The sequence below is a fragment of the Marmota monax genome, unplaced genomic scaffold (genome assembly GCF_021218885.2).
Source record: "Marmota monax isolate L192 unplaced genomic scaffold, Marmota_monax_Labrador192_F-V1.1 WCK01_AAM20220418_F8-fsc01076, whole genome shotgun sequence".
Lineage (NCBI taxonomy): Eukaryota > Metazoa > Chordata > Mammalia > Rodentia > Sciuridae > Marmota > Marmota monax.
In genome coordinates, this window is record NW_026693649.1 from 48,192 (window position 1) to 65,752 (window position 17,561).

The following is a 17,561-nucleotide window of genomic DNA, read 5'->3' on the forward strand; positions in this document are numbered from 1 at the left end:
TCCACGGAAGACCTTTCTTAAAATTAATGTCATGTATAGCTACTTGGGGAGCTGTGCGGTTGTGAGCTCTCTGTCACAAGAGGTAACAAAGCAAAGGTTGGATAAGCACCTCTGTCGGAGAGCTTATTGAAAGGCTTCCTGCATGGGCAGAGGGCGAGAAGTCCTTCCAACTTTGAGATTCTCAAGGCACCTTGCAACATGTCTCCAGGAAGTCCCCACAGTATGTCTTAGTCTCCTGTTCCTCCATAGAGCAGCTGAGCCAGAGGGGTTAAGTGAGTTGCCCTAGGTCAGACCCAGCCGTGGGAACAAACCGAACAGGGATGCTTCTCCTCTCATGATTTCCAATTCACAGCTTATTCCTCGCCAGTCCTGGGGGTGGGCAAGGTCAGACGCTGCAAGACCGTTTTATAGATGTGGAAACAGAAGCAGAGAAAAGCTAAGTGTCTTGCGGGAGGCCAGACACCAGGCAGTAGTTTTTCTGACTCCAAAACCCAGTCTTTGCAAACCCCCTGGGTTCTGGACTGATCCCAGGGATGGAGAGGCTGGGGGGAGCCTGGGTTGCCATGGTGACGCCCTTCTCTTGCCAGCGTTCAGCATCGCACCTGCATCTGTGTGGTAGGGACGGACCTGAGCAAGCAACCCGCATCGCAGCCATCACCAGGGACAGCGCTCCCGGGAGGTGGGGAGCCCTGCAGTGCCAGCTGGCTCAGCGGCAGTGTTTCCCCCCAGGGCGGGTGTCGCTGACTCAGGGGCAGGTTATGAAGCAGGTTTGGACACCAAGCTGTTGGGTCACTGAGATCTCTCCTGCAAGACCGGTTGGGATAGGGAGTCAAACCAGGATGGGGACACTGTTTTGGGGATTCTTAATGAGCGTCTACCACCTTGCAAAGGTCAATGACCTTTCCCAGTGCCTGGGGCCAGGAACCCTGATTCAGCCGTGCCTGGCTTCTGGCAGAGGCACCGCTGGGATGGTTGAAATGATATTTGTTCTTGACACACAGATCAGACCTGCTCATGGTGGAAAAAAATAATTTTAGAAAATGTAGATAAGCAAAACAAAACAAAAAAAACCACCAAAATGTCTTAGAATTCCTCCACTCAGAGATTACCACTTGGCCTCTCTTCTTAGACTCTCGATTTTATTTTTATTCTAACTTATAGGAAGCCATGCTATGTCCACTATTTATGATTTGCTTTTTCCAACCAATATATTGTGTTTTTTCCCAGTCAATAAATATCTACTTATAATGTAATTTTAAAAACAGTGTGGAAAGCTTTATAAGATTATACCAGTATTTATTGAGCAGGTCCCCTACAGGGGGTTTGGCTGATTAGTTTGTTTCCTTTTTTCTTGGCTTTTTGACCTTTCTAAATAATGCCGTGATGAACAATCTCAACCTAAATTCTTTGCCCAAGTCCTTAATTGTTTTCCTGAGGATGAATTCCTAGAATGCTGGGTCAAAGGTATGCATTTTTAATACCTTGCAAGGCTTATTCAATTGTGGCTTAGTATATTATTCATTTCCTGTCAACTCTCAGCTATTCAGGGGTGGGGGCAGGTGACAGGGAGCAGCCAAGACAATGGAAACAGTACTGACGTTCCCAAAGAACTTATGTCTGAAAATGGTCCAACCTGGAAATTAGCAATGCCACAGCCCGAGTCAGGTGGCCAAGGGGGGACGGAGAGGCAAGATGTCTGATTCTCCCAGTCTGGGGCTCGGCTTCAAATTCTTTCTTGCTGTTTACTTGAGCCACGAACCAAAGGACACCTTTCTCTCTGCATCTTTGTGCTTCTCTCCAAGTCTCTGTCTCAATCTTTGGAGTCTCTGACTGTATCCCCTGGGTCTCTCTCTCTCTCTCTCTCTCTCTCTCTCTCTCTCTCTCTCTCCTCTCTCTTCTACTCCTTCCTTTCCCCCTCTCTTTTCCCCCCTGGGGGAGAAATAACGAAATCTTCTGGTCAGACAGTTCTCCATTGGTAGAAAGCAAGTGTTCAGCACAGTAACTGCTGGGTTCTGAGAGGAGGGATAAATTTAGCTCACTTCTCTATGCATCTGTGTGCTTTCCAGAACCTTCTCCCACTTAAAAATGCCTCCTTCCAAGCTGCAGGCTTCCGGGCTGTGGGATGCAGGGACCCACAGTGACCACAGCAAGGTGTCATTCAAAAGTAGCATCCCTGGCCTGATATGTCCTGGTCAGGAAACTCAAGATTGGCTGCTCACAGCCCCAGCCCACACTAGTCTCGTCCATTTCTGCTCAGAGGAGATACTCCCTCTCTTCTCAATGGCCGCCACTGTGCTTTGCCCATAGAAACCTTCCCTCCAGGCTGGGAATCCCCCAGGGGCCATGCTCTCTGTGCCACCCAGTGTCCTGGGACATTTTATGGGTGCTCAGTGTGTGAACAGAGGAAAAACAACACCTAAGGGTGACAGAGATGTTCCCAGGGAAGAGATACTTGACTTAATCACCCAATAAAAGCTTGGAGCAAGGTCATCCCTGATAGATGGATAAGCAACAGAATTAACTAAATAGATCCGTGTGACCGACTCACCAGGTTTTATGAGTCTATTGTGCCAAGAAACTTCAATGGAAAAATAAGGAAAGAAGATGCGGGGCAGGGAGATTTGCAAGGGCACTTGGGTTTCAACCACTCGGGAAGTTTCATGCTTTTCTGTGACCACATCTATTTCTTTTTTTTTTTTTTTTTTTTTTTTAATTTTTTATTGTGGGTTGTTCAAAACATTACAAATTTCTTGACATATCATATTCCACACTTTGATTCTAGTGGGTTATGAACTCCCACCTTCACCCCATACACAGATTGCAGATTCACATCAGTTACACATCCATTGATTTACAAATTGCCATACTAGTGTCTGTTGTGCTCCGCTGCCTTTCCCATCATCCACCCTCCCCCCTCCCCACCTCTCCCCTCCCCTCCCCTCCTCTCTCTCTACCCCCTCCACTGTATAACCCTGAGGGTCTCCTTCCATTACCGTGCAATTTACCTTCTCCCTCCCTTTCCCTCCCACCTCTCATCCCTGTTAAATGTTAATCTTCTTCTCCTGTTCTTCGTCCCTACTCTGTTCTTAGTTACTTTCCTTATATCAAAGAAGACATTTGGCATTTGTTTTTTAGGGATTGGCTAGCTTCACTTAGCATAATCTGCTCTAATGCCATCCATTTCCCTGTAAATTCTATGATTTTGTCATTTTTTAATGCAGAGTAATACTCCATTGTGTATAAATGCCACATTTTTTTTATCCATTCGTCTATTGAAGGGCATCTAGGTTGGTTCCACAGTCTTGCTATTGTGAACTGTGCTGCTATGAACATCGATGTAGCAGTGTCCCTGTAGCATGCTCTTTTTAGGTCTTTAGGGAATAGACCAAGAAGGGGAATAGCTGGGTCAAATGGTGGCTCCATTCCCAGCTTTCCAAGAACTCTCCATACTGCTTTCCAAATTGGCTGCACCAATCTGCAGTCCCACCAGCAATGTACAAGTGTACCCTTTTCCCCACATCCTCGCCAGCACTTGTTGTTGTTTGACTTCCTAATGGCTGCCAATCTTACTGGAGTGAGATGGTATCTTAGGGTGGTTTTGATTTGCATTTCTCTGACAGCTAGAGATGTTGAGCATTTTTTCATGTACTTGTTGATTGACTGTATGTCCTCCTCTGTGAAGTGTCTGTTCAGGTCCTTGGCCCATTTGTTGATTGGGTTGTTTGTTCTCTTATTGTCTAATTTTTTGAGTTCTTTGTATACTCTGGATATTAGGGCTCTGTCTGAAGTGTGAGGAGTAAAGATTTGTTCCCAGGATGTAGGCTCCCTATTTACCTCTCTTATTGTTTCTTTTGCTGAGAAAAAACTTCTTAGTTTGAGTAAGTCCCATTTGTTGATTCTAGTTATTAACTTTTGTCCTATGGGTGTCCTATTGAGGAATTTGGAGCCCGACCCCACCGACTGTAGATCGTAGCCAACTTTTTCTTCTATCAGACGGCGCGTCTCTGATTTGATATCAAGTTCCTTGATCCATTTTGAATTCACTTTTGTGCATGGCGAGAGAAAGGGATTCAGTTTCATTTTGTTGCATATGGATTTCCAGTTTTCCCAGCACCATTTGTTGAAGATGCTATCCTTCCTCCATTGCATGCTTTTAGCCCCTTTATCAAATATAAGATAGTTGTAGTTTTGTGGATTGGTTTCTGTGTCCTCTATTCTGTACCATTGGTCCACACGCCTGTTTTGGTACCAGTACCATGCTGTTTTTGTTACTATTGCTCTGTAGTATAGTTTGAAGTCTGGTATCGCTATACCGCCTGATTCACACTTCTTGCTTAGCATTGTTTTTGCTATTCTGGGTCTTTTATTTTTCCATATGAATTTCATGATTGCTTTCTCTATTTCTACAAGAAATGCCATTGGGATTTTGATTGGCATTGCATTAAACCTATAGAGAACTTTTGGTAATATCGCCATTTTGATGATGTTAGTTCTGCCTATCCATGAACAGGGTATATTTTTCCATCTTCTAAGATCTTCTTCTATTTCTCTCTTTAGGGTTCTGTAGTTTTCATTGTATAAGTCTTTCACCTCTTTTGTTAGGTTGATTCCCAAGTATTTTATTTTTTTTGAAGATATTTTGAATGGAGTGGTTGTCCTCATTTCCATTTCAGAGGATTTGTCGCTGATATACAGGAATGCCTTTGATTTATGCGTGTTGATTTTAAATCCTGCCACTTTGCTGAATTCATTTATTAGCTCTAATAGTTTCTTTGTAGAGCCTTTTGGGTCTGCTAGATATAGAATCATATCATCTGCAAATAGTGATAATTCAATTTCTTCTTTTCCTATTTTTATGCCTTTAATTTCTTTCGTCTGTCTAATTGCTCTGGCCACCATAGGTTGGAACCCTAACACCCTAACACCCTCATTGCTAAACTCCCCCAAGAAGCCCTCGTGAGAGTGATGTGCGTGGCCAGTCGGGCACAAGATCCAACTGCAGGAAAATTCTGTAGCTTTTGTTCTCAGAATCCAGAGAGCTGTCCTGAGGTCTGCGCCCTTCTGGTCTTTGGGGCAAAGACCGGCCACCCTACAGCAGATGGATTAAGGGCCTGATGGCAATTGGGAGGGCCTGAGAGGAGGGGACACGGGAGGGGGGCCTTGAGGATAGAGAGAAGGAGCCAAGACAGAGGAGTGAGGGGATGAGACCTCTAGAAGAGGGGACAGCGTGCACAAAGACACGGGGACACATGTTGCCCTTCTTCTGGACCTAGAGAAGGTTCAGAGGAGAAATGGCTGGGTTGTGAGAGTCTCAATCCGGTCAGTGGATTCAACCCCCCACGGGATTAACTGGGCGGTGACTGAGGGCTGGTCGGGTGTGGCAGCAGAGGTGGGTCCCTGGGGTCGCGCCTCAGGCATATGTATTTTGTATCTGGTGAGGGGAGTCTCTCCCTGCTGCCTGGTCATCACGTGAGCCACTTCCCTCCCCCACACTCTTCCGCCATGATGTTCTGCCTCACCTGAGCCCTGAGGAATGGAGCCGGCTGCCTATGGACTGAGACCTCTGAAGCTGTGAGCCCCAAATAAACTTTTCCTCTTCTACAGTTGTGTTTGTCATGTTTTTTTAGTCACATAGCAAAAAACTGACTAAAACTCAGCTCAGTCCTGCCCTCCCCTCCCCCAGCAGGGGACCAGTCACTGCACAGCTGCCTGCGCTGCTCAACTGTGTGCTGCATCCACACCAACCAACCTGTGCCCCCCCCGGGGCCACTCTGCAGGCACACCCCTTTATCTATAGAGAGAGAAATGAAAGCTCTGCAGAAGCAAAGCCAAGAGAAGGTACATGCAACTTCTTTGTGAGTTTTAGGTTTTTAGATTTCCAAATAAAAATGATCTAAAAACCTCTCTACTAAAACAAAGCAATGTTGGGTACATAGAGATGACATTTGGTTTTTCAATATAGTCAACTGTGATAAAGGACATAGAGGTTTGTTATATTGTTCTGTGCAATATGTTTAAAAATTTTCCATATTAAAAATTTAAAAATGGACATGAATGTTCACAGAAGCATTGTTCATTATAGCTAAAAGTAAAAACAAAGCAAATGTCCATCATCTAATGAAAGGATACATAAATGTGGTATGTCCATTCAATGGAATATTACTCAGTCATGAGGAGGATTAAAACACTGACCCCTGCTACGACCCGATGAACCTTGAAAACATTATGCTAAGTCAAAGAAGCCAGAAACAAGACCACATATTATATGACTCCCTTTATAATATATGTCCAGAGTAGGTAAACCTGAAGAGACAGAAAGTAGATGAGTGGCTGCCAGAGACTTGGGGGAATGGAGGAGTTAAGAGGTGACAGCTAAAGAACATTTCTTTTGGGGATAACTTAAATGGTCTAAGATGGATTGTAGTCGTGATTTCACAACTTTGTGAATATGTGAAAAATCACTGTGCTATATATTTTAAAGGGGTGAATTGGATGGTATGTGAATTATATTTCATTCAAATTATTTTTTAAAGTGGTGGGGGAAGGGGAGAGAAAGAGAAACAGCCACAGGAGCCTCTGTACCACACGACTCCACAGTTTCTCAAAGCGGGCTGTGTGGGGATGGGCTAAGGGGACTTGGAGGCCAGCCATTGGGCCTGCTCACCTAGAGGACCTCTCAGAAACCCATCCAACCCAACGCTGCTATAGAGAAGCTGTTTTTCTCGACCCTGAAAAAACCCACTTCCCATTAATAATCAGATCCAGAGACGTGGCTGGTCCAGTATGTGATGGGTTGTTCCATGAGAGGCCCCACCGGCTCACCTCCACCGCCTGCTCAGACTCACGGAACCTCGCCCAGTGAGAGAGCTTGGCTTTCCAAAAAGGACTTGGTCTCCCCCTTGACCGCACATGGGCACCACCTGGGGAGCCTTCGTAGCCAGGGATGCCGGTGCTGCCCCAGATTACTTAGTGAGGGGAGACCCTGGCAGTGGAGGTGATTCTATGTGCAGTCAAGATGGAGAAGCATCGGGCTGGGGCTCAGCGGCAAAGCGCTGGCCTAGCATGTGGGAGGCCCTGGGTTCGATCCTCAGCACCACATAAAAATAAATAAATAGAATAAAGATATCGTGTCCATCTACAACTAAGAACTATTTTTAAAAATCTCTAGGAGAAGAAGAAATAAAAGATTGAGAAGCAACAATATAGGGTCCTGATGAACAGTTTTCCATTGAATGTCAGTGTCAAAATGAAAAGAATGTCAAAATTGTGACCCAGAGTATGCTGACTATCCTGTCATGACGGCTCCGTTTAGACTTATGTTTACTCAGTCACAATATAAGCAAGGCTTTGTCACTGTGGGTTTCAGGCCATGAGCTGGAGACCTCGGGTACCTGGAGCAGTGGCAGGGGGCCTTGCAGCCTGCTCGGGCCTCTCCGGGGCGTGGCTCTCTTTCTGGAGGCTTTCCCACCTGGGGCAGCCGTCCCTGGGCCCAAGCCCACCTCCCTGAAACCCCAACTTCAGCTGACCTGCTCTGTCCCCCACGCAGTAACACCATGCTGCCGCACAGAATGGCTTTGTCATGTTGTCCTGCCGCGTTCTTGCTCAGAGGCCTGGGTTCCTGCCCAACCTGCCTCTACCTGTCTAGCTTCCACTCACCCTCCATCACTAGCTCATCAGTTAATTCCAGGCGGCTTTCCATGACTGGAGGTGTTTGCTTATTGCTTTGCCTTTTAATTTTCTAATATCCAGTTGGAACTTTGTTGTGTGTGTGTGTGTGGGGGGGCTTATTTGGTGGCTGCCTTCAAGTTCCAGTAGACTGTCATCGCCTTGAGGGCAAAGCAGTTTCTTTTGGTTTGACATCTTTGCATCCTTGGCAGGACCTAGTATATGCTCAACTATCACTGTGGAAAGAAGGGAGGGAGAGAGCAAGGTCTTGCCATGCGATTTATATGGGAAGAAATGTACAAGCAGTAGCTTAAATAAGAATGGGATTTCAAGTCTACCGAATATCTATTCTTCAGTAAGAAAAAAGTTATTTTTCAAAATGATACAAGTTGTATTTTGGAAAAATACAAGTTGGAGATATTTTTTTAATTCTAGTTCAGATTGGAAATTTTGGAAGCCCACTAGTTGTCATGGAGACCACCATGTTAATCAGGTGGTCATCAGGTTAATGAATGAATGAATGGACATTTGCTGCATCTCTGGTGAAAACCAGGCATGAACTGAAATCGAATTCCAAGCATGTATGGTTTTGTCAGGATGAACTCAACTATTATGTACGACTACACTGCTCTAATGTAAAAAAGAAAGAGGGCTGGGGTTGTGGCTCAGCGGTAGAGCTCTCCCCTAGCACATGCAAGGCACTGAGTTTGATCCTCAGCACCACATAAAAATAAATAAATAAAATAAAGGTATAAAGAAAAAATAAAGAAAAGAAAACCAGGCACTGTGTTAAGCACTTTACCAAGGGTTTCAAGCCTCCAAATCAGCCCTGTCACAGAACCGGCCAGTCAGGAGTTGGACCCTTCACTGAGTCAGCTTTCACAGGGACAAACAGCCTCAGGACAGAAGAGCTCAGTCTGGGAACAAAGGACAGAGATGTGTCCTTGAGGGGATAGTCCCTGGAACCAGGAGTTTAAGAATTTTGTTAAAAAAAAAAAGAGACTAAGAGCCAGATGTGGTGGTGTAGGCCTGTAATCCCAGCGACTCTGAAGGCTGAGACAGGAGGATCGTGAGTTCAAAGCCAGCCTCAGCAAAAGCAAGGCGCTAATCAACTCAATGAGACCCTGTCTATAATAACATACAAGTAGGGCTGGGGATGTGGCTCAGAGGTCGAGTGTCCCTGGACTAAATCCCCAGTACCAGAGAGAGAGAGAGAGACACTAAGGGGCTAGGGTTGTGGCTCAGTGGCAGAGCACTTGCCTAGCATGTATGAGGCACTGAGTTCTATCCTCAGCACCACAGAAAGAAAGAGAGAGAGACACTAACTCTGGTTACAGGCATATAGCATTACTACTTATGCATAAAATACCAGATGATCTACTGACAAACTTTCAGAACTCTCGGGAGTGTTCAACAAGGTCCCTCAAAACAAGATCAGTATGCAAAACCCGTCAACCTTCCTTTTATCAGTGATAGTCCATTAGCTCTGAAAATGCCTCAGAAAAAAAAAACTCGTGGCAACAAAAACTATAAGACCCTCAGAAACAAATCCAATAAAAGACACAAAATCTTTACTGAAGGACAAAAAGACCAGAATAGAGAGACAGATTCTATTTATAAATAGGAAGAAGCACTTTCAATCAAGATCCCAGCAGAGTGTTTCTCAGGGTAGGACAAGAATAATAGAGGAAGCTGGGCACGGTGGCGCACGCCTGAGATCCCAGCACTCTGGAGGCTGAGGCGGGAGGATCACAAGTTCAAAGCCAGCCTCGCAACTTAGTGAGACCCTGTCTCAAAATAAAAATAAGACTGGGGATGTGGCTCAGTGGTTAAAGCAACCCTGGGTTCAATCCCTGGTGCCAAAAAGAAAAAAAAAGAATGAAGGCAATATTTGCAAAATAAAGAAGAAGGAATAGGAAGGGCTTGCCATATGAGATGTGTCCTTATTATACAGCTATGATGTTTAACACAGTGTCATTTGGTCCAGAAATTAGGCCACTTAGACAAAGAAACTTTGAGAGACTCCAAGGACAGTCTCATAGGAATGCAGGCACTTGAACACACCTAAGGCAGTGTTCTAAGTGAGCAGCAAAGTAAGGAATTGGGTCTTTCCCTCATCCTACATACAAAATAAACTCCAGATGGATGAACCTAAATAGGAAAGACTTAAAATTTTTGAAAGACAACGTAGAAGCAACCATGTAATGAAGGTTAAAAAATACAAACTGTAAGAGGAAAAGCTGTGTCCATTTGACTTTGTGAAAATTTCCTGAGTGACAAAATATAGCACAAAGAAAATGGCAAGCCTCATAGTAGGGAATCTAGGTGCAAGGCTACAGCTGATAACCAGTGTAAGAATTCATAAGGAACACCTAGAAGGTAAAGAAAAGGGTAACTCAGGAGCAAAACCCAAACAGGGCAAGGTCATGAGCTGGCAAGTCACAGAGGAGGAGGGTCGGTGAACAGGTAGAGGCTTACCCTCACGAGCAATCCGGAAGCCAAATCCCTGAGATCATTCCAGGTGTGTTAGATTGACACAGAACTTTCCAGTCTGACACTACCAAGGAAAAATGACTCTGGGGGCGACAATTAGAGCTCCTACAGGCTTCTTGGGGTTAAATTGGTACAATTATTTTGGAGAGTCATTCAGCTAGATGGAGCTGATCCAGAACCTGCTGTCTACACAGCCAGCATGCCCGCCCTGACATACCAGCATGACTTAAAGGGGAGAGTGTCGACTCTGGCCAGACTGGGTTCAAATTCCAGCTTTTCCAAGTCCTGCTCGTACGACCTCAGGCAAGTGATGTGAGCATTTCGTGATTCAGTTTCCTCCTCTATAAAATGGGATAATAACCGTTTGCACTGCAGAGGTTGTTGTGAGGACTGAATGAGTTAATATGCCAGAGACAGAGGACAGCGCCTGATACAAAGGAAGGGCCAGTTACTAGTAAATTACCCGGCAGTTCAAGTGCCTGAACCAGGCTAGAGGGACGTGGATGAGTCTCACAGGCCCTGAGTGGGGGGAGCGAGGCCCACCGCACCTCACCCATTCCCTGAACTTTGCATCATTAGGAGCAGCGCACATTCTGGACCTTGATCCCACAGAGAGGAGGCCTGTTCCCAGGTTTCAGTGAAAAGGGTCCCTGTGGCCCACTGTTGTCACAGGCTGGTCCATTGGGTGACAGAGGCACGAACTGATTCACAGAGAACTCTGTGCTTAAAAATGATCTGAGGGCTGAGAGACAGCTCAGTTGGTAGTGTGCCTGCCTCGCATGCACAAGGCCCTGGGTTCAACCCTCAGCACCACACACACACACACACACACACACATACACACACACAAAAGATCTGGAACAATCCACGCTGACAGAACAGGCCACAGGAGGGGGAGTGGGATTCGGGGCAGCAGACTGAACAGAGGCTTTCTCTCCATTCTATATACTTTCCTGTTGTTTGACTTTCACTTATTCCTTGTGAAAGGTGAAAAATAAAATATCATCTTGCACACACGAGGTCCCCAGTCAATGGGCATGGCTACTGTTCTAAAAGCAAATACTTCTAGCCAGCAGAGAGTGAGGTCCTAGCAGGGAGGCGCCCTGCTTGCTCTGGGGTAGGGCTGCTACCCCTTCCTCCTCACCCGGTGCAGCTGGGCCTTCAGCAGGTCTCACGGCTGTCCCTTCAAATCCAATCACTCTAGCCGTCCTCCTGGCCAGCCACACTCATCCCTCAACTTAGTTTCTACCTTGCCCAGCTCAGAGAGTGGACAGGTCCCAAGCGCCTGCCCACATACCAGGCGCTTTTATGGGCCGTTCACTCATGTGAGCCCACTGAATCCTTAAGCAGCCCTGGGAAGGAGCCATATTCAGATCTGCCTTCTACAATGAAAACACGGAGGCACGGACAGCTCTAGTACTCTCTTCCAGGTCCCAGGTCCCGGAACAGCAGGGCTGGACCCCATCTGTAGAGCACATGCACATGCTCTCTGCCACCTGCCCACGCTGTCTGCATCCCAGCATGCCAGTGCTCACAGGAGCCAGATAAAGTCAGAGCTGGCTGCAGTGGCCACCTGAGCTGGCCCAGATGCCCCTCAATCCCCCCTCCCACTGTCTTCCTCCATCCCCCAACACTAGCCTCTGGGCTGTTTCTCTCTTTACGGCAGGTCACTGCTTGGATGTCACCTCCCGCTAACCACTTATAGACCCCGGCTAAGTGCAGTGGCAGCCTGTAATCCCAGCCCTTCTGGAGACTGAGGCAGGAGGATCACAAGTTCAAGGCCAGCAATTCATAATTTATCAAAGTAAAAAATAAAAAGGTCTGGGGATGCAGCTCAGTGGTAAGAGACCCTGGGTTCAATTCCCAGCACTACCATTACAACAAATGATAATAATGATGTAAAACGAAATATGGTCCCCACTTCATCCTCTGTCCCTGTCCTGTTGTAATTCATTCTAGATTCTATCACTTCCTGACATTACATTAGAAGCTTTCTTGTTTGAATGCTTATTATATTTCTTTCTTTTTTTTTTCCTAGAATTTCTGCTCCATGAGGACCTGGAAGGTGAGCAAATGTCCCTGCTGCAGCCCAGTGGCCAGGGGGCCCTTGGGAGGCGACTGCTCCAGGCGTGGCTCTGTGGTCCTCCCTCTGGGTTAGCAGGGTGGCCCCTTCCTTCTAAGGACCATGGATCAGCAGGGCAGAGGGTGAAGTGAGAGCTTCCATTTTCTGCCCTGACCCCTGATTTCCAGTCTCTCCCCTCTGGTCCCCTCCTGCCCTGGCCCCCACCCTCAAGTCACATCTTTCCGGCCACCTGGAAAAGGGGAAAGATCCATCCTCACCTGATAGGTCTGACCTGTCACCCCTCCCAAAGGTATTTACATTTGAAAAGAGACCACAAAACCCTACCTGACTGTGTCCTGGCATAACTCCTTGTAACCCCCCCACACTTTTTTCCCTTATGGTGTTGGGGATTGAACCCCAGGCCTTGTGCATGCAAGGCAAGCACTCTACCAACTGAGCTCTATCCCAGCCCTTGGCATGACTTCTGACACAGGATATTTGAGAGCAATTCTGTCTTTCCCTCACCCTGGGCCCTGAGTCACAGGGTAGCTCACAGGTAAGGACATTGAAGGAGAAGGAGAGATGCTGGGTCCACACTCACCCAGCGGGTCAAAGGCTGTGACCCCGCAGACATCAAAACTGCCCACTGTCCCACTGACCCACCTCCTCCTTTCCTGCCTCCCAGGCCTGGCTTTGTCCCCAAAGCATCTCCAAAGCCTCCTCAGGCTCTGCTTGGACACCTCCCTCCAGAACAAAGCCCTTACCCATCTCGATCCCACAGATGACCAGGGCTGCTATCACAGCACCTGCTGACGTCCCTGCGAAGCGATGGGCTGTGTCCAGCATCCGAGGCGCCAGATCCCGAAGGGCATCCACAACCCCAGCCTGGTAGTAGGAGAGGAATCCACTGCCCGAGAAGGAGATGGAATGAGGGGTGTCTGGGTCCCCCTTGAACACCTGCTCTTCCATTGCCTCAGCCTCCGGCCTTCCACAGGAAGGAGGGACCACGGTTCAGAGCCTGCTCGCCTCAGCCTGGCCTGCCAATCCCTGTGGGAACTCGCTGTCAGCTTCCCTGCCAGCCCAGAGCCTGGAATGTGGCCGTCTCTACTGGGTTGGCCCGGGGAACCCACGGGTGGTTCAGACAGCTACCGCCCGGGCCTGTTCAACCCTGCCAGGTGGCAGTCTCAAAGGTTGGAAAGGGGCCTCTAACTCAGGATCAGGTGCAGAAGGTCCTCCAAATCCATGAGCAGGGTCCTGGTCCTGCGACCCTGCGGCTGGCTTCACTGCCTGGCTGGATCCATCTCTGGCACCGGCTCCCCAGCCTTCTGCCTGTCTCTGGAACACCTAGGAGTGTTCACGGCTCCCTGACAGGGCCATGCCCAAACAGGAGGATGCCACTCAACCCTCCACAAGAGGCTTTACACACCCAGTTGCAAAACCTCTGCCAGTGGATCCGCGTGCGCCTCCCTCTTTGATGCGCTGCTGTGGTGTAGGAGTCACAAGCCACCTCCCTCTAGGACAGCATCCCCTCCCCCCAGAGGCGAGGCTGCCCGTGTGGGACACCCACCTCCCACGCTCCTCCCGCCCCTTGCCCCTCCCTGGCTCCTCCAGGCTGTGTGGTTTATGGGATGTGCTTTATAATTATTTTTATTTGTTCTTACATAAGCATCCCTTTATTTATTCACTTGTTTATTCTCATTCTCATGTTAGGATCGCCACAGGCAAAACTGTAAAGGAAGAGAAGTTTGGCTTCAGGGCTGAGACCACCACACATTTCCACCTCTGAAGTCCTAGACCCCTTGGCTCTAGGGCAGTACTCTCTCACTGATCTTTCAGGCTACCTCTAAGTGTGCAGGAAGAAACCAACCTGAAATCCAGATCATTCTGAGTCTTTGGGATGCTCTTCTTCCCGCTTTGAAATGAGAAGCTGGAGATGGCAATAGTTAATCCCCAGGATGAACAGCTTGGAAGGTCCCCTGTGGGTCCCCTGGGTCAGGGCAGAGATGTTTTGGCAAGGGAGATGGTGCGTGGGGACCAGGTTAGCTACAGGGGTGCCCTCCCTCCCTGGAGGATGGGTCTTCTTTAAAGGCCCCCAGATTTCACCACTAAGCACTAATGTGGAAAGACCACATCTCTCCACCTCTCCACTCCCCCAGACCACAGTGGCAGGGGCAGAACTACAGTGGAGACAGCAAGTCCCCACCCACTTCCAATGGAGGCCAGCCTCTGAGGAGGAGGAGAGGTCAATGCCTTCTCTGGTCCTGGGAGCCTCACCAGCTCTGGTGTCCTCCTGGTCTAAACCGGACTTCCACATTGAGGGCAGTGGCTAGGATTCAGTTAGGAGGGCATCTTCTGTCTTGTATTGATACAATTACCTCAGTTTCGGAAGAGAGCTTTTGATGAGACATGTGTGCAACAGAGAAAGTGTGTGTGTGTGTGTGTGTGTGTGCCCGCGTGCCTGCGCGTGCCAGCAGATACAAGGCAAACATCTGGGATGAAGACTGGGAGTGTGACAAGGTGGCCATTGGCTTTCAGAACAGCAGACCCCCCTTCCTGGGAAAGTCAGGTTAGCCGCCCCCCCCCCCCCCCCCCCGCAATCTGTGGGGCAAGGCCTGAGCCCGAGCAGAAGCTCCGCCCCCTAGCTCAGAGACAGGCACACAAAAGTGGAAGAACCAGAGCCCCGTCCAAGGCAATCTGTAATTAAGAACTCAATTGTGCAAGGCTGAGGAGGCTGCCGGCAGTTAAGAGGGGAGGAGAGCAGTGTGGGCTGACCATCATCCAGCAGTGTGAGGAGCTGTGGGCTGGGGGACTTAATGAGGATGGGAGGAGGGACGGGTTGGGATAAGGATCATCATGAGCTCCTTACAGAGGAGGGAAATGTTGAGGGGCGCAGAGTCACAGGGTGAAAGGCTCCGCTCCGCTGTCTCCAGGCAGTGGGATCCCTCTGATTCTCCACGCCTGGTTTTCCTAGTCTGCTAAGGAGACAATAATTCCTGTGCTCCGCGGTAGTAAAGCGGAAAGATAATGGCTGTAAATGCCTGGCAGGTGGTGTGCCTGTCATCAGAGAGTAGTAAAGTCCAAAGCCTCTGGAACCGATGGACCTGGAGATAAGGTGGAATAACAGATTGAAAGAGGAAAGCTGTGTCCAGGAGCCACACGCAGGGGGAGCCTGGAGCCTCCTGGGACAGAGGTGAGAGCAGGGCTGGAGAAGGAAGGAGGGCCGTGGCAGCCAGGCCAGGGTGGCAGCTGAAGGAAGACCAGTTAGTGAAGCCATTGCCACAGAAGACTCCCGGGAGTGGGGAGGCTGGGTGGCTGGGCAGGGTGAGTCACAGTTGATGCTAGGATTTGGGGATTTGGGCCCCAAGGTAGGGAGGGGCAGGCAGCCTTTGTCAGACTTGGAGAAACTGGGGGTGGGGAGCGGGGGATGGGGGTGATTTTACTTATAAGACTGTCCAAAGTTGGCAACCAGACGTGGCAGGGATGGCTCCAGAGTGAGGGACAGGGACACTGCCATTAAGCGGGTGGAGAGGCAGGTGGAGGTGAGCACGAGGTCCCATTGAAGGCAAGATGGCTATGGACAAACATCTCCTTCCAGGTCCTCCTGACAGTCCCAGTGAACCAGAAGCAAGGCCACCTGCTCTACCCGGCTGCGGTGGCCTGTGTTCAACACTGCTGCAGGGAGGCATGGCCTCCGTGCCAGTAAACCAGGAACCCACGACTGTACCCATGAGAAGGCCCCCCGGGCTGTTACCCTGGACCCTCAGGGTGAGACCATGGAGAATGTTCAGCTCACTTCCCCTTGTTCCTGGTGTCACACTCAAGGCCCTCAGAACTTCGAGGGAATGACATCGAGGAAGAATCACTTCCCGACACTTCTGCATTTGATTTGAAGAGTTGTGTTGTGATCTTCTCAGGTGTTTTTTAAAACCAAGTTCTCACTTCTCATATGACCCATCGGTCATATTAAGAAACAAGACTGCTTATTGCATATAATTCCAAGACAACCCAAAATCAATGCACAGAGGCTGCAGCTGCCATAAATATGAGACTTACGCATAAGGTCTTCGAAGACTTGCGGGATTGCTCTTGGGAAGGAGGGTGTGTTTAGGTTGGCTTTTCAAAGATGGTACATCACCTCTGCTCACATCTTGAAAACAGAAATTTAGTGGAGAACCTGGTTGCTACTTGATACAAGAGTGTGAATGTCACAGCATCACCAATCGATATTATTAACAAAAATATTTAACCTGAATCTGAGGCCTAACTTCCTGTTCCCAATATATACCAAATATGAAGGAACAAGTTAAATGCTTCTGGGTTCCAATAATTGGACAAGTTGAGACTGTGGGGAGGACTGGCAGAAACCATGGCTGGCTACACAGCAGCTGCCTCCTGCACACTTGTTCCTTGTCTGAATCTCTGTAGAGCAACTGAGAAGGCTGAGACCCAATTCCCCAGCCTCCTTTGCAGCTAAGGGTGCTGTTTTAGTCAGTTTTTTTCACTGCTGTGACTAAAGGATCTAACCAGAACAAGTGTAGTGGAGGAAAAGTTTATTTGCGGGCTCGCAGTTTTAGAAGTCCATATAAGGCTGGCTCCATTTCTCAAGGCTCTAAATGAAGCTAAACATCATGGCTGGAGAGTGTGGCACAGGGAAGCAGCTCACATCATGGTGATCAAGAAGCAGAGAGTCCAATGTCCTCCGATGATCCCAGCATCGATCAAGAACCATTCAAGAAGAATCAAACTTGCATAGGTGCTTGCTTTCTTGTTCCAACTTTTAGTCCATCCAAGCCATCATCCTATTGGTCAGTGCTGCCCACACTTAGGGAGGGTCTCCCTTTCAATTGGCTATCCCACGTGCCAAACATTCCTAGACACACCCTCATTGACACACCCATAAGCCTCTTAATCCTTGGTATCTCTTAATCCGATCAAGTTGACAATTCAAATTGACCATTACAAGTGCTGAAGAGATCCACTTTTAGGAGAAAACCCTCTCGATGGTGCCTCAGGAAGATTTTCCTTCTTTTCTCTTTCCTCCCCTATCTGAAAAATAAAATACGGTTGTCACAATTAATTGAATGGCCCTCTAAAACTGTAACTTGCCTTTTGAGGTGTGCAAATTAATTTTTGAATACTTGATCAACAAACATACAGGCGGATCCTCTGTGAGGTGCGAGTGTTCAAAACTTTTCTAAAAGTCAGGAATTTTAAAATGTACAACTTAAGGGGCTGGGGCTGCAGTTCAGTGGCAAAGCACCTACCTAGCATGCTGAGGCACTGGGTTCAATCCTCAGTACCATACAAAAATAAACAAATAAAATAAAGGCATTCTGTCCAT

The 17,561-nt window shown here is 48.1% G+C and overlaps 1 protein-coding gene across 15 annotated transcripts in view; it reads left to right on the forward strand.

The window, feature by feature from the left end:
* LOC124103249 (E3 ubiquitin-protein ligase UBR2) overlaps window positions 1-17,297 on the forward strand; it is a 53,071-nt gene extending 35,774 nt beyond the window's left edge. For 3 of the 15 annotated variants that reach the window (XM_046459743.2, XM_046459741.2, XM_046459742.2), the window contains 3 exons: window positions 12,197-12,223; window positions 12,906-13,108; window positions 13,215-13,900. In XM_046459743.2, the coding sequence (XP_046315699.1) occupies window positions 12,197-12,223; window positions 12,906-13,108; window positions 13,215-13,695 (711 nt within the window). In that variant the 3' untranslated portion in view covers window positions 13,696-13,900. The other 12 variants (XR_009228260.1, XR_009228259.1, XM_046459745.2 and 9 more) reach the window with 9 other exon arrangements.
* Window positions 17,298-17,561: the final 264 nt, after the last annotated feature.